This window comes from Aptenodytes forsteri, unplaced genomic scaffold (genome assembly GCF_000699145.1).
Source record: "Aptenodytes forsteri isolate BGI_AS27 unplaced genomic scaffold, ASM69914v1 Scaffold97, whole genome shotgun sequence".
Classification (NCBI taxonomy): Eukaryota; Metazoa; Chordata; class Aves; order Sphenisciformes; family Spheniscidae; genus Aptenodytes; species Aptenodytes forsteri.
In genome coordinates, this window is record NW_008795036.1 from 166271 (window position 1) to 180213 (window position 13943).

Below are 13943 nucleotides of genomic sequence, written 5' to 3' on the forward strand. Positions count from 1 at the left end.
ATATTACAATTTTATTTTGATTCAATTAAGGTACAAGCGTTTACTGCTTACTTAGCATTTAAACCATTTCTGTTTTCCTTTACCCAGAAAAAGCCCTACTTCCACGACATTTTTTGATCCCAAGTTGACTTAAAATGTCTGAAATAACCATTACAGTTAAAATGTTAGCGTAGTTTAGTATGAATAACTATCACATTATTTCTGGCATTATATTCTGCTAAATCCCTTACCCAGGCCTACTAAGAGTTAAGATTAAATGATAGCCTCTGCTATCAGCACAAGTCTGCAACTGGGGTCTTTCCCTATCTGGAAAGAAAGGCAGACAAACAGAAAGACAGACAGACAGACAAAAAAGCCTTTCTCATTGTGTTGCTACCGTTTCTCAAAATCTTTGTCTTTGGCTTCAGAGGAGATGGTGAGCAACAGTAACTCACCCAAAGGAAAAATTTGTATGAGTATGAAAAAACTCATACTCGGAAATCAGTGCCTCTCTCTAGTCCAACGTTCCTGATATTCTCCAAAATCACCTTCACATCAAACGTTACTCAGCTTCTCCTTGTTCTGTATTTGCAGTCTACATGTTACAGAACGATCTGTATGAGATACATGACCAGAATAGCTTAACAGGAACTTCCATATCAGAAAGTTTTGGTCTTAAGAATGTGTTCTCACAGCCACCTAAGCCTCATTTGGCTAGTCACTTCTGCACTCACTGGCACTTCTGGATGTGGCATTCCACATAGATGTTTATGTTAAACACCCAACTGGTTATGTGTAAATAAAGGCAGGAACAGCCCAGGAAGCGAGATCAAACAGTGACCTAAAGGTTTTTCTGAAGACTATGTGTTTCTGGCAATACATTAAAAAAACCCCAGTTTTTAGCATTCATATTTCAGATAACAGATAAAACACCTTTATTCTTTCATTTATACGATCTTTGACATAATGCTCTGTATTTTACATTCACCAAGGTTAGTTGGTAAATTTATTCCCAACTGAAAGATTGGTTCAGGCTGAACTGTTGCTAACATTCTTGTCTTTTATGGTTCCTTTTATGTTAAACAGTGCGCATATCTCCTGAAGCTTGACTTTAATATTAATCTAAACACACATCTAATCATTTTTCTATTTTTAATTTCAAAGCGTTCCGGGGGTTTTTTTTAAATTATCTTCATCATCTCACATCAAAGAGAACTATTAAGAAAAGCAGGTATTTGTTTTCTCCTTAAAAGAGTAAAACTAATTACTTTGAGGTTATTAATACCACCCCGGGTTTCTAAGTCATTTCCCAAATAGGCTTTTAGGCACTACTTAGCCTTAAGTCAAGTATGCAGTTCTTTTGTGCTATAGAACAAGCATTCACTCAAAATTTTCAAGATACAATAAAATAATAAATAATAAAAATTGTCCACTGAAACTGAGCAAGGAGTAGCGTTACTGTTATGCCTTCTGCTTGGGTTTTTTGTATTGTTTTTGCCATTTTCTTTGAAGTCTGTGTCTCTTGGTATCACACATTCAGTTTGTTCAGATGTATTCTGTTCTAAAACTGCATCTATTTAAAGCTTCTTGCAGGTGCATATGGTCATTATTTTTAAATGATTCAGTCAAAGTTTTTATTATTGCCTAAGTTATATTTACAAGTATTTTGATCTGTCATTGTTCTCATTTTTACAGATTTTGTTTCTATAGTCTCATATTTCTCCTTCTCTATTTCAGTTTTCCCCTCAGTCCTCAATGGATACATAAGAAGTTACAGTACCAACAGTTAAATCCAACAAAAGCTCACGGTCTGACTCACCTACTTCACAGGCTTTCCCACGCCTCTTAACTAATCTCTGAACATTTTCGCGTAGCAGCAATCTGGTCTCTTTTAGGCAAAGAATAAAGCTGTTCTGTAGGTAGCAGAACTAATGAAGCCAGGTTGTCTGTGGACTTGCCCAGCACACTCTGCACAACTAACTCTGCCCATACTTTGGGTACATGTCCTTCAGGACCAGGCTGGTAGTACTGTTTGGCAAATTTGGTAACAGAAGTCCAAGTCTTCTCAGTTTTTCTCCACCGATGTGATACCCCTCCTCCATCCAGCTGTTTATCTCATTGAATTAGAAAGAGCCCCAATTATCTCTGAGTCTCTTACTCCACTTTTCAATTAGGCCAAATTATTTGGGGGAAACATAGTCAAACATGCACCGCAAAATCTCACAGAAACCAAGCTCAACACAGAAGTGTTTTGTTTTAAAGCTCTATTTTGATCCTCTGGTGTACTTAATTCCCCCTCCATAGGCCTGTAATATCTCAAGCCGGAAGACATAATGGTTTCTGAAAGATTTCTTCCCTGGGTACTTTTATAAATCAATACCCTCTTTCAAGAACTCGGAAAAGCAAAGTTCATTTTCTCTCTACTGCTTAACACAGTAAGGGATCTCTGGGTAGAGAGTCTTAAAGGATTTGAAGCCTGCCCACTCAACTTCAAAAACCAAGCAGTTTTTATGAATAAATATATTTCAACTGTAAAATTAATGAGTTTACCAAAAGGCAGTCTAAATCAGCTAACTGAAGATGCCTCATCTTCCCTCAGAGTATAACAGTGCCCTCCAAGTTTCATTAGAACGTCCCGTTATGAACTTACAATCTACTTTTGGGTTCATACAATCTTTTTTAGGATGTTAACTAAGGGAAGAGGTTTCCAAGAGTCACAATTAACAGGACAGAGCTACAGGCCCTTACCAGTGAGGGAATGACGCAGAAGTTTAGATTCTAAATCACTCTTCTACGCTCAGTTCTAGTAAAAAATGGCAAGACAACAGTAACACTTCCTTCAAATACCTTTAAAAGTACTACAGAAGCCATCTGTCAGCAGATCTGAGAAAACCTGACTAAAGAGGATAACCTCCCTTTAGCAGCTAGGAAGGAATTTATGTCAGAAGGCTCGCAAGGATGTTTTCATTCCGTTAATAGCTGTAATGCACTACACAGGCACTTTGACTCCACATGGAATCAAATCTGGGCTCTTCTCTGAGGTCTGTACAGTCCACTTAGTTAAAAGAGATGTTCTGGAAAGTTAAGATAGACACCAACCAGAAGTCCCACCTCATTTAAAAAAGAGAGACTCTGAACGCCAACTCTGTCAGGACAGCTGGTGAAAATACTTCCTAAAATTGAAGGTGTGAAAAATAACACGTGTAAAATAAGAGAAAATTCCTCACCCCTTGTATGAATAAAGTTTCCTACCTCCAAAAAAAGATAGCACCATAAACTTGCTTATGAAGCTGAAGATGGAGCTTGTTTATTCCAGCTACCTTCCTTTATCCTCCACAGACTGACTGCATTTAAGAATGCCTAAGAATGCTGTCATACTCAGAAGTTTGGTCAACCACTGGCAAAACAAGTTATGTATCTCTGAACATTTTTGGCAGTCAAACTGCCTATCATTTGTTAATCTCAACCATAGAAGAAAACAAGTTTCAGATTTTGAATGAGTAAAATCAACTGCACAGCCACTAAGGTAAGAGTCTTTCTTTAGCACACTGAGAATCATGAATGGCATTCTGCCATTGCTAATTCCCAGAGAATGTCATTAAACTGATTTACCTCATGAACCACATAGGAAAAAAAAAAAGCTAAGAAAGCAACCCTTCTTTCTCGCTTAGTGGTCAAGAAATCACTGAACATAGCAGATAAAGGATGAAGTATTTATTTTATTGACGACAAAAAAAAAAAATCTTATTATTGTATACGACAGCGTGAACAGTCAAAATTATCTATAAAGTAGCTTTCCTCTCTCAAAAAGCAAAAAGGAGTATCTATTCTTTAATCTCTAAGGGGACTGTGTCTGAACAAATCCAGAAGAGTAAGTGGTTCCTACATACGCCAGTTTCAATGGGGGTTTCTGCATGTTAGGTTCATTGGTGCATTGGGGGCAGTGTTTGTAGTTTGAGGGGTTTTTTAAGGGAGTGACAGAGAGAAAGAAGAAGTGACATTGACTTCTGTTTTGGAAAACAGTCATTCAAACACATGCTTTAGAGTCTAACAAAACTTCTGAACAGATGCAAGAGGACAGAATCTCTTTCTAGTGCTCCAAAGGAACGTTTATCCGTATGAAAAACTAAAAGATTGCCAGCTTCTGAGTAATACATGAAAAATGTGTGTGCTTTTAGAAGATCAGATACTCCTTCAAATACTCCTTTCAACATTCACAAGCATTCAGCACAAAGGGCATACTTAGCAACAAACATACAATTCCACAGATAGAAATCGTATCAGTTATTATAAGAATTTATAAACTGAAAGTAACATCATTTCCATATGAACCATTCAATGCATGGATACTCAATAAAGGACAGTCATAGCTATTTTGTATCAGTGGGAACAGAAACACAGGGTATCTTCACACAGGGAAAAAATAAGAAAAACTAACACTTTTATGCACTGAATCCAACTTCAACATTCTGTATGTGCATTTTATCACTACCTAGAAAAATGGATGAACTATTTGAACAGAGGAAGTTGTATGTGATGGCTATCTAGAGACAGATAGTAGTTATTGAACAACCTCAAAAAAAATGAGCAGCACACATGACAAGAAAAGCAGCAAAAGAACTGAGTAATGTTCTGAGCAAGAGACAAAAACTGTAATTACCTGACCATTCTGCTGTATAAACAAACTTATTTTGCAGTCATCACCACCGCAAGCTAGTATTGGTACTGGAAAGGAAAAAAAAAAAGTCTTCATTACTCGAGTTACAAAATCTAATATTCTAGGATATGAAAAATTATATAAATAATATAAAAATCAATATAGCATCAATAAACATATTAATACAAACAGACAGGCAAGCATGATACCACTTTTTTATGTTTTCTAATTTAAGACACCTAATACTATTTGAAATAAACTAGTATCTCAAGAACACAAAACTGAGAAGTTATTTTGGCATGTAAATAATGTCTACAAATACTTAAGATGCTAAAGAGTAGTTTCTTTCAAGCTCATATCTGTAGGAAGTTCAAGTATCAGAGATTTTTAATTAATTATGTTTATTTTATTGGTATCAACAGGCATTTTCTCTAAATACAAAAGGAGCAAGCAGCAAAACAAAATGACTCAGAACTAATATAATTCAAGCTCCTAAATCAACTGAAATAAGTATACAAATGGAGTTAGCGCAATTATTATACAGGAAATAAAAAGACAGACCAAAAAAGGAAAACAGACCACCACTCACTGTACACAAGGATATGAAAGCAATTAACATTATATACACCTACTCAAGTCTTGCATAGTAGTTTACTTCTAGGAGCTATCTAGAAAGTGCACAAAAAACATAAGTCTATTGAATCAAACCAGACAAAGTTACGTCTAAGGGGAAAACAAGAGAAGTTAGTGTATTAGTTCATCTCTTCCACAGAAGATGATGGGGAAAATATTTAACCCTAAAAAGTCTTTTACTCGAGTTACAAAATCTAATATTCTAGGATATGAAAAATTATATAAATAATATAAAAATTAATATAGCATCAATAAACATATTAATACAAACAGACAGGCAAGCATGATACCACTTTTTTATGTTTTCTAATTTAAGACACCTAATACTATTTGAAATAAACTAGTATCTCAAGAACACAAAACTGAGAAGTTATTTTGGCATGTAAATAATGTCTACAAATACTTAAGATGCTAAAGAGTAGTTTCTTTCAAGCTCATATCTGTAGGAAGTTCAAGTATCAGAGATTATTAATTAATTATGTTTATTTTATTGGTATCAACAGGCATTTTCTCTAAATACAAAAGGAGCAAGCAGCAAAACAAAATGACTCAGAACTAATATAATTCAAGCTCCTAAATCAACTGAAATAAGTATACAAATGGAGTTAGCGCAATTATTATACAGGAAATAAAAAGACAGACCAAAAAAGGAAAACAGACCACCACTCACTGTACACAAGGATATGAAAGCAATTAACATTATATACACCTACTCAAGTCTTGCATAGTAGTTTACTTCTAGGAGCTATCTAGAAAGTGCACAAAAAACATAAGTCTATTGAATCAAACCAGACAAAGTTACGTCTAAGGGGAAAACAAGAGAAGTTAGTGTATTAGTTCATCTCTTCCACAGAAGATGATGGGGAAAATATTTAACCCTTACTCCACTCTTTTTGGGTCATAAGGATGAAGTAGTACTGCTAGGGACTAGGAAAAGAAAAGGAATTAATTAGAAAATTATGAATAAATAAGTTATCAAGGCTAGACATTCGCATTTCTCAAGTCTGGGTAGAAAACAAAATACTAAGTTTCACTAAAATCAACTACTTCCTTCAAAAAAAAAAAGTCATCCCTTTAAAGAGATAAAATTATCTTTATTATGGGTAAACCAAAAATCAACTTGAATATTCGTAATAAGTTTATGCTCTATGCTAATTTCTTCCTTCTGTCTGTACCAAATCTGTGCCTAGTTATTTGCTGCTCCTCTCATGCTTCTAAGTCACATTTCACCTTCTTACACCTCCATCACTTGCTTCTTCTCACCAACCTAAGTCACATTTCACCTCCATCTCCTCCTTGTCTTACATGGGGCCAAAACCCACTGCTTTGGACTGGAGGTAATGAGCTGTTTTGAAAGAAGACCTGGTCTTCAGGTCCGTGGAAACTGGGCAAGAGCAAGAGGGAGGGGGGGGGGCCATAAAATATGATACAATGCATATTCTTGAAGCCTGTATCATCCTTTCCTGAGTAATAAATTTTATGGGCCATTACAGTAATTACATACTTACTGAATGGAATAAGAGTTTGACTAATAAAAACAAGAGAATTAAGTTCTAGTTGCTGTATCAGACAAATGCAAATGCTTTCACTGAAGAAGTCCTATCAAGAAGTATATAACTGGCAAAAACAGACTATTATATAGTTTTTCACATAAATGCTCTAGAGTAATAGAATTGGGATCTGATTGAGGTAAAGTCCTGCAAAGGAAATAGAAAAAAAAAAAAAAGACTTGGAAACTGTGGTCCAATTGCAATGAGGACAATATGATCGGCAAAGCTTTTTCAAGTTCACTCACTCTTTTTCACCTGTTGCAATTCAGCTCTGAGGAGATAATTCTTATTTGTCAGAGGCCAAGCTACGGCACCACAATTATCCAGGTGGTAGGAAGAATCACAGTATATGACAAAAGAGCTGATCAAGATCTGTAAAATAGTAAATCCTATTCCCAGTATTTTAGAAGCAGAGTTGCTGCAGACATTTCAAGGCAAAAAAAACAACCAAACAAAACAGTAGGATGCTTTTCTTCAAGACTCAGAAAACAACTGTAAAGAAACTCCTTAACTAAGAGGCTGTCAGTAAAGTGCTTAAGCTATACTCCAGCTGCACGTGATTGTTCAGGTTTTTATGAGCAGTCTTATTGGCTTTCCCCATTTGACTTCTTCACAAAAATGGTTATTAACTTTTTTTTTAATCATTTATTTTCAAGGACAATCAGTTAAATATTAGGCATCGTGAACTTCAATGTCTTTTGAAAGTTAAAGCATCCATTACATATGAATCAATTTTCAACGCAAGCTTTAAATTTCTTTGCTTGGTGAAATTAGAGGTTCCTGTAAATGCTTCTAGTTCAGGAGAGTAGTTTACGACTTCTAGAAAAGTAATTCTGTATTTAATTCCTGACTTAAGAACTGCAGATTGTCCTCAAGAGAAAAGCTTCTTTAAATCTCAATACAGCTGCCAACGTAGCCTTCATAGAGATTTCAGAGCAACTCCTAAAGTTATCATAGATCATTTTTCCCTGAAGCTCATTAAAATTCCAAATTGCCATTACAGATTAATGTTTCTGACAAAATGATCAGCAGTGAGATTCTTAACAATATATTTTAAGCTACTTTATTTCAGTTTCAGAATTAACATACTCCTCAGAACAAAAACAGTTCAGTTGTATGGACTACTATGTCAGGTTTAGGGAGAAAACACTGAACATGACTATGCTCTATCAAAAGCCCCTTTATAGATTTCTAGGGGAAACGTTTCTAACCATACATTTATGGTTCAAAACCAAAACCGTTTCTTGGTAATTTCAGCAGCACAGATCATTCATGTTGCAACTGGCATTCAAAACATAAACGTATAGGTTTTTTTTTTTAAATTTCCATACAAAACTACACAAATAATTTCTCAATTGAAAATAATTTCAGTTCTTCAGAGAAGTAAAGTACTCTTTCAGGTTATGAGCACTGTGTTGTTTTGGATAACTAATTTGAATTGGGATGGGAAGAGGCCATAATAAAGGATTGTCCTGCTCTGAATGCAACTTTAAGCAACACTGGGTTTTGGGTACTCTGGGAGATTTTCACAGCAAAACAAAATGCTTGCTATTCCACCATTTAAAGAAGCATCAAGCAGTCCATGCAATTTTGGTTTCAGAAGCATTTAGTTTTAAGAATTAATATGATGATCTTCATTTAAGGTTTTTCCAAAATGAATGGTTACTTCTCTTCTCTACAACATGATTTCAATGTTAAACAGATGCACTACTCAAGTGTTACACTGAGAATTTCTTACCTGTACAGTATCATAAATGAAGAAATAATCTATTGCTTTGCAATATGAATTTTATACTTTTTAAACTGGCACCACAGACACTTCACTTCTAATGAAAATTCACGCTGGAGGTAATGATTTTAATTTACCCTCAAGCCTTTTAACTTCATCTCAACAACCACCTCTTAGTACATTTACAGGAAAAATAGAGAGTGAGAGGTTTAAAGTTCTTCAGTGGTGCAGACACTGCTTTTAGTATCAGACACACTCTGGAAACGGACATTGGCATTTCCAAATGGGATGACATATCTTGATAGAGCTTTCGTGTCTCCCAGAATTATCACAAGCCGAAGAATAAAATAAGCTTCTGTATAACTGCTCTGGAGGCATATAATCAAACAACACATCAGCGTGGAACGCATGCAGCGAAGAGTTGAAAACTCCAGATAGAAAAAGTACTAAAGTTTCTTACTCTCTTGGGAGCCTGGCACTCCTCCATCCAGGTGAAAGGTTCTAATGATACCTAAACACAAACCTAACTCACCATATTTATCTGGCTTGTATTGCACTAGAGGATACATTTAGTTTTAAAAAAAAAAATACCTTCTACAGATTTGCAACAGAAGAATATGTTTGCGGCAGGCTACAAAATCTGAACATTTATGTTAACAGAAAACTATATAAACCGTACTGAACAGGCAGGTTAAACTTGTTCAGCATCTAAATTTTTTCACGTTTAAGACCGAACAGGTGATAAACACTGCTCCTTAATCTCCAATTTTTGATGCAGGCCTGCAGATTCTTTTTCTGGATCTTGCCCTTCAATCCAAACAAAAACAAACATAAGCAGCAGCACCACAAGGAGCGGGTGAAACTAACAGCACCATCCTATCCGATTCACTTACAGTCCTGTTACCCCCTTATTAGTTGAACTCTGAGACAGAGAGCTTAAAGAACTCCATTTGAGCATCATTCTGAAGACACTGTAATCAGCCAGTATTCTTCTAATTGCTAAGAAGAGTCCAGTGAGAATCTTTAAATACAAGCAGCAGCTTAGGCTGATTCCATAGAAAACAAAAAATATGGCACAAGGGTCTGGAGTCGGTCAAATGAAAATCCCGTTACACATTATACACAGGGGATTTCTCAGATTTTACATTTCCTGCATTGATATTCAAGATGTGCAGCTGTACTTACCATCGCTGCCAGGCAAGAAGGATAAGCAGACATCCATAACAAATCCATTTCCAAACTGCAGAATTTCAATGCATTTAGCTGGAAAACAAGAACAGTGTTTATTTCATTCATCATGAGTATTACAGTTACCCTGTCATTTCCTCTTGTCATTATGTCGTTAAAATTTCCAATTCAATTTTATTTTAAGGAGCTGAAAAACTTCTATGTTTTTCAAGAGCCTAAATAATAATGTTATCTTCCGTGGGCCCACAGAAATTCATCCAGAGTTAGCCAAGTTAGAAGGTAAGTCACTGTTCTCCACTGAGTATTAGAGTTGTACAGCTTCACTGTGGTAACATATCAGAAGCGATAAATACTGCAAATTATATCCTGTGGCAACAGTGTTCACTACACAGAAAGCTAAAACTGAATCCGTTTGCTACAAGAGCAGATAGAGAGATGAGCAAAAACCAACTTTCCTGCAAACACCCCTGAGATCCTAGAAGTGGTTAAACTGGTAAGCCATCAAGATCAGAATAACCAACAGGGTAGCAGAAAAAACTCTCTACAGAAGCAGAATTTAAAAAAAAACAAAAAACAAAAAAAAAAAACAAAAAAAAAAAGTCCTTCCATCTCTGGAACCCACAACAGCAAGACAGAAAGGAAAGGACAGGACTTCATGGTGTTCTTTGGGAGCATGAGAAATGCCTTCCAGAACATGGGACTGAAGATTGGCAACTCCCACCTATTTCTCTCATGTAGACAAGGCAATGGGAAATCCTCAAGTACACCAGATAAGGAAGAAAGTAGCTTGAGAGATGCAGTCAGTACAACTCAACTAGCAAATAATGCTTTAAACCTAGATTATCCACCCTATTTATTTCTTATGTATTTCAAAGAGCTGTTCTCCCATATGTCCATGCAAGGGCCTAGTTCACCAGAAGGTCAAGATCCTATTATTCCCAAACTTCATTGGACTCAATTCAATAGTAACAAACAAGTCACTAGTTTAACCTCACCTTTTTAATGCCACCATTAATCATTTTACTAAGTAATTTTACTTCACACACACATACAGCTCGTCTGCCCCCACGTTACAGGGCAAAATGATGGTTCAGGTTATCAGACTCTGAATACATATTAAGAAGAAACAAGTAAATTCAGCCAACGCATCACTGATTAAAAACAAAGATAAATCATTCTGAAGAACAAATCTGACCCAAAGCTGTTAAACTAGTATAACCCTCAGCTTTCAAAGAGCAATACAAGGGTTTGAGGTACCAAAGTCTGAAGAGAAATCAATGTAGTTGCATTAAAAGATGTTAGTATTTAGCCAAGTACTTCAATGGATAAGCATTCATCATTTTTATTGAGCCAGTACGTTGTCCCTAATGTTAAAAAAAAAGTTACCTTCTGAACCATGCCGAGACCAGACTCTCACAGTAGAGTCAGAAGCTGCAGAAGCTATTAGCAGATTTAAATCAGGTTCATCTGACTGGTAGACAGCATCCACAGCACAAACAGCTTCAGCGTGGCCTTTGAGAGGAATGCTTTTCACAAGCTGAACACATCAGAAAGTTTTACAAAGTTTTAATTTCCAGCAACTTATCTGAGAGAATTTTTAAAGCCATTTTAAGAAATAAAATAATTTAATACTGAAAACAAGTTGTATACCTGCGATGGCAGCTTGCCTATAGCCAAGCTATGCTTAAGCTATAGCATATTCCAGGAAAACACAGAGAAGGGATACAGCAGTAATGACTATTAACTTGATAAGACTTTGTTCAAAACTGAACAGAATTAAATGTTCCTGTGTACACTATACAAACCTCACCATTCCTTGAGGAAAGTTGGAAATAGTATAGAAGTTAAGAACAGTTTTCCTTCCTTTTTCTCCTTCTCTTGCCCCTCACCCTAAGGAACATCTCATAAAAGTTTGGAGAACCTTAGCGAAGGAGACAGAGCAGAGAACACAATGGAATACGTAGCAGCAATGTTTAGTGTGTTCTCGCAAATCAAAACAGCTTTTTACTCCTTCAAAATACCAACGTTAAAAACAAAACCTCTAAATTTAGACTTAAGTACCTACTTTCTTAATGAACGAATACAGGTGATTCACTTTATAACCTGTTCCTCATAAACACAAAGAGCAAAACGAGAAGCTTTTAATTCTGTGACCTGAAGTCATCCAGCATTTACCCAAATTTTGTGATAAATGCACTTGACATCTCTTTCCAAAATATAGCGTGGTAGGCCCCAGTTAAGAATTTTCGATTGGTCCCATATAGAACTCTGCCTGTTTTTAAGAATCTACACTAGTCTAGAACTGTCATTAAAATGTGCACATTTAGCCACATTCTTTTTCAAAGACTGCCATAAGGCTGTGCACCTCATCAGCAGAAGAGGTTAACAAAGAAATCTGTAAAGTATTTTAAATAAATATGTAAACAGTTACAATAGATCAGGATGAGAAATTATTTGTTTCTAAGAACATTCCTCCATCAAACACACCTGATAACAACTACTCTAGGTGCACTTCCCCCTACTACAGATTCTCATGCATTTTAAAACGCCAAGTCTAATCTAGTTTGAGACAGCCTATGAAATGGATTACCCACACAGCCATTCACAAATCAACACCTAATATGTAAGATTTTCAAAGTTAGATGAAAAAGATATTCTAATTTGTTATCTAAATTTCAGTTCATTCTGAAGGCTCTTTTACACCATACTCCATCTTTTGCCTTACATTTTTACAGTATGAATAATAAATTAGCGTATCTCCTTAATTTTCTCATTTTCGCTGACAAAATTCAATTGTTGCACAGATTTTTTTGGTTTTGTTTTGGGGAGGGTTTTTTTGTTTATTTGTTTGTTTTAAATACCTACCCCAACTTGTGTATCATTCTGGAAAGACTACCTATCTACAAACACTACACGGTTACACAGATTGAATGGAAATCACTAGAAATGAGGAAGAAGGGTACAGGAAACGTCAATTAAAAATGAACCTCAAAGTTTCAAGATTTTAAGGCAGCTTAAAGAAGAGTACTACATGAGATCAGAAAGCTGATGACTCAAGAACGTACAAACAACATCTTTTAGACAGGCTAGACAAATCCACCTGATGACTGGTTAGCTAATTTATTAATGAAAGCTGATTTGAAAAAAGATCTGAACTACAGAAAAGAAGAAACAACTTTTAAGGTAAAACATAGCATGACAGAATACCAACAATTTGAAGGATATACACACGGGCTTTAACAGTCAAGGTAAAACAAAGAGGTATGAATACGAAATACAGACAAAACAGATCATTTGTGGCATGTGAGAAACTAGGGGCGGGGGGGAAGCTTAAAAAAAAGGTTATTCCTGCTTACCTGATTATTCCACGCTCTTGTTCCTTTCCATTCCCAAAGAATGAGTTGTTTATCAGATCCACCAGAAATTAACTCCGTTTCAGAAGCTAAAAAATACATTTTGGTTAAGTTTTGTGAACACTAACTTTGCAACAGCAGTCAACAACACAAGCAGTTACATTGGTTACTACTCAGAAAATATCATGTATCAGCTGTAAGCAAAGTTTCCATCAAAGTAAAGTATAGCTAATACGAGTTGCACTGTGCAGGACAGTTTAAGAGCAAAGGTATCCTCTAAGACAACAGAAAGAGAATAGCCACAGGAATATTTAGAGTTCCATATGAATGTGATGAAAATATCTTTCAAAAAAGATTCTCAAATCCAATAGAGTAATTTAATATTTTCTTCTTTTGTTTGGTCTTTTTGGAGGATAGGAAAATAAAGCAAAGGAAATCTAACCCAACAGAATTCAAAGCTTCACATGAAAATATAATTCCCAAGTTCCCTGAAAATAACTTTTTTTTTTTAATCAATTTTAAGAAGAAAATGTTTTAGTACAACCAGTTGAAAGGATGACAGTTTATACTACTATTAAAGAGGAATGTTTTCATCTCAGTACTTCCCCCTAAAAAAAGCAACAGGCACGTTACATTAACAGTCTAATCAACAGCCCCATTTCTCTTTGTCAGTGAGTTTCTATACATGCCTAAGGGCAAGAACATGTGCCTTTGAAAAGTCTGCACTAAGCAACTTTAAAACCTGGAATTACTATCAAGCAGAAGCCTCATAAGGGTCTCAGACATTTTTATCTTAAAGGTTTATTTCTTCGTGGATATGACCTCTATGCAACTTACATTTTTGTAGTCCGAGA

General features: G+C 35.6%; 1 protein-coding gene across 1 annotated transcript in view; it reads right to left on the reverse strand.

Moving 5' to 3' along the window:
* Nucleotides 1-13173, reverse strand: part of ELP2 (elongator acetyltransferase complex subunit 2) — a 40065-nt gene extending 26892 nt beyond the window's left edge. The window contains exons 1-4 of the mRNA XM_019471359.1: nt 13093-13173; nt 11123-11273; nt 9734-9811; nt 4640-4704 (exon numbers count right to left, since the gene is read on the reverse strand). Of these exons, the coding sequence (XP_019326904.1) occupies nt 4640-4704; nt 9734-9770 (102 nt within the window). The 5' untranslated portion in view covers nt 9771-9811; nt 11123-11273; nt 13093-13173. The remainder of the gene's footprint in view (nt 1-4639; nt 4705-9733; nt 9812-11122; nt 11274-13092) is intronic.
* Nucleotides 13174-13943: the final 770 nt, after the last annotated feature.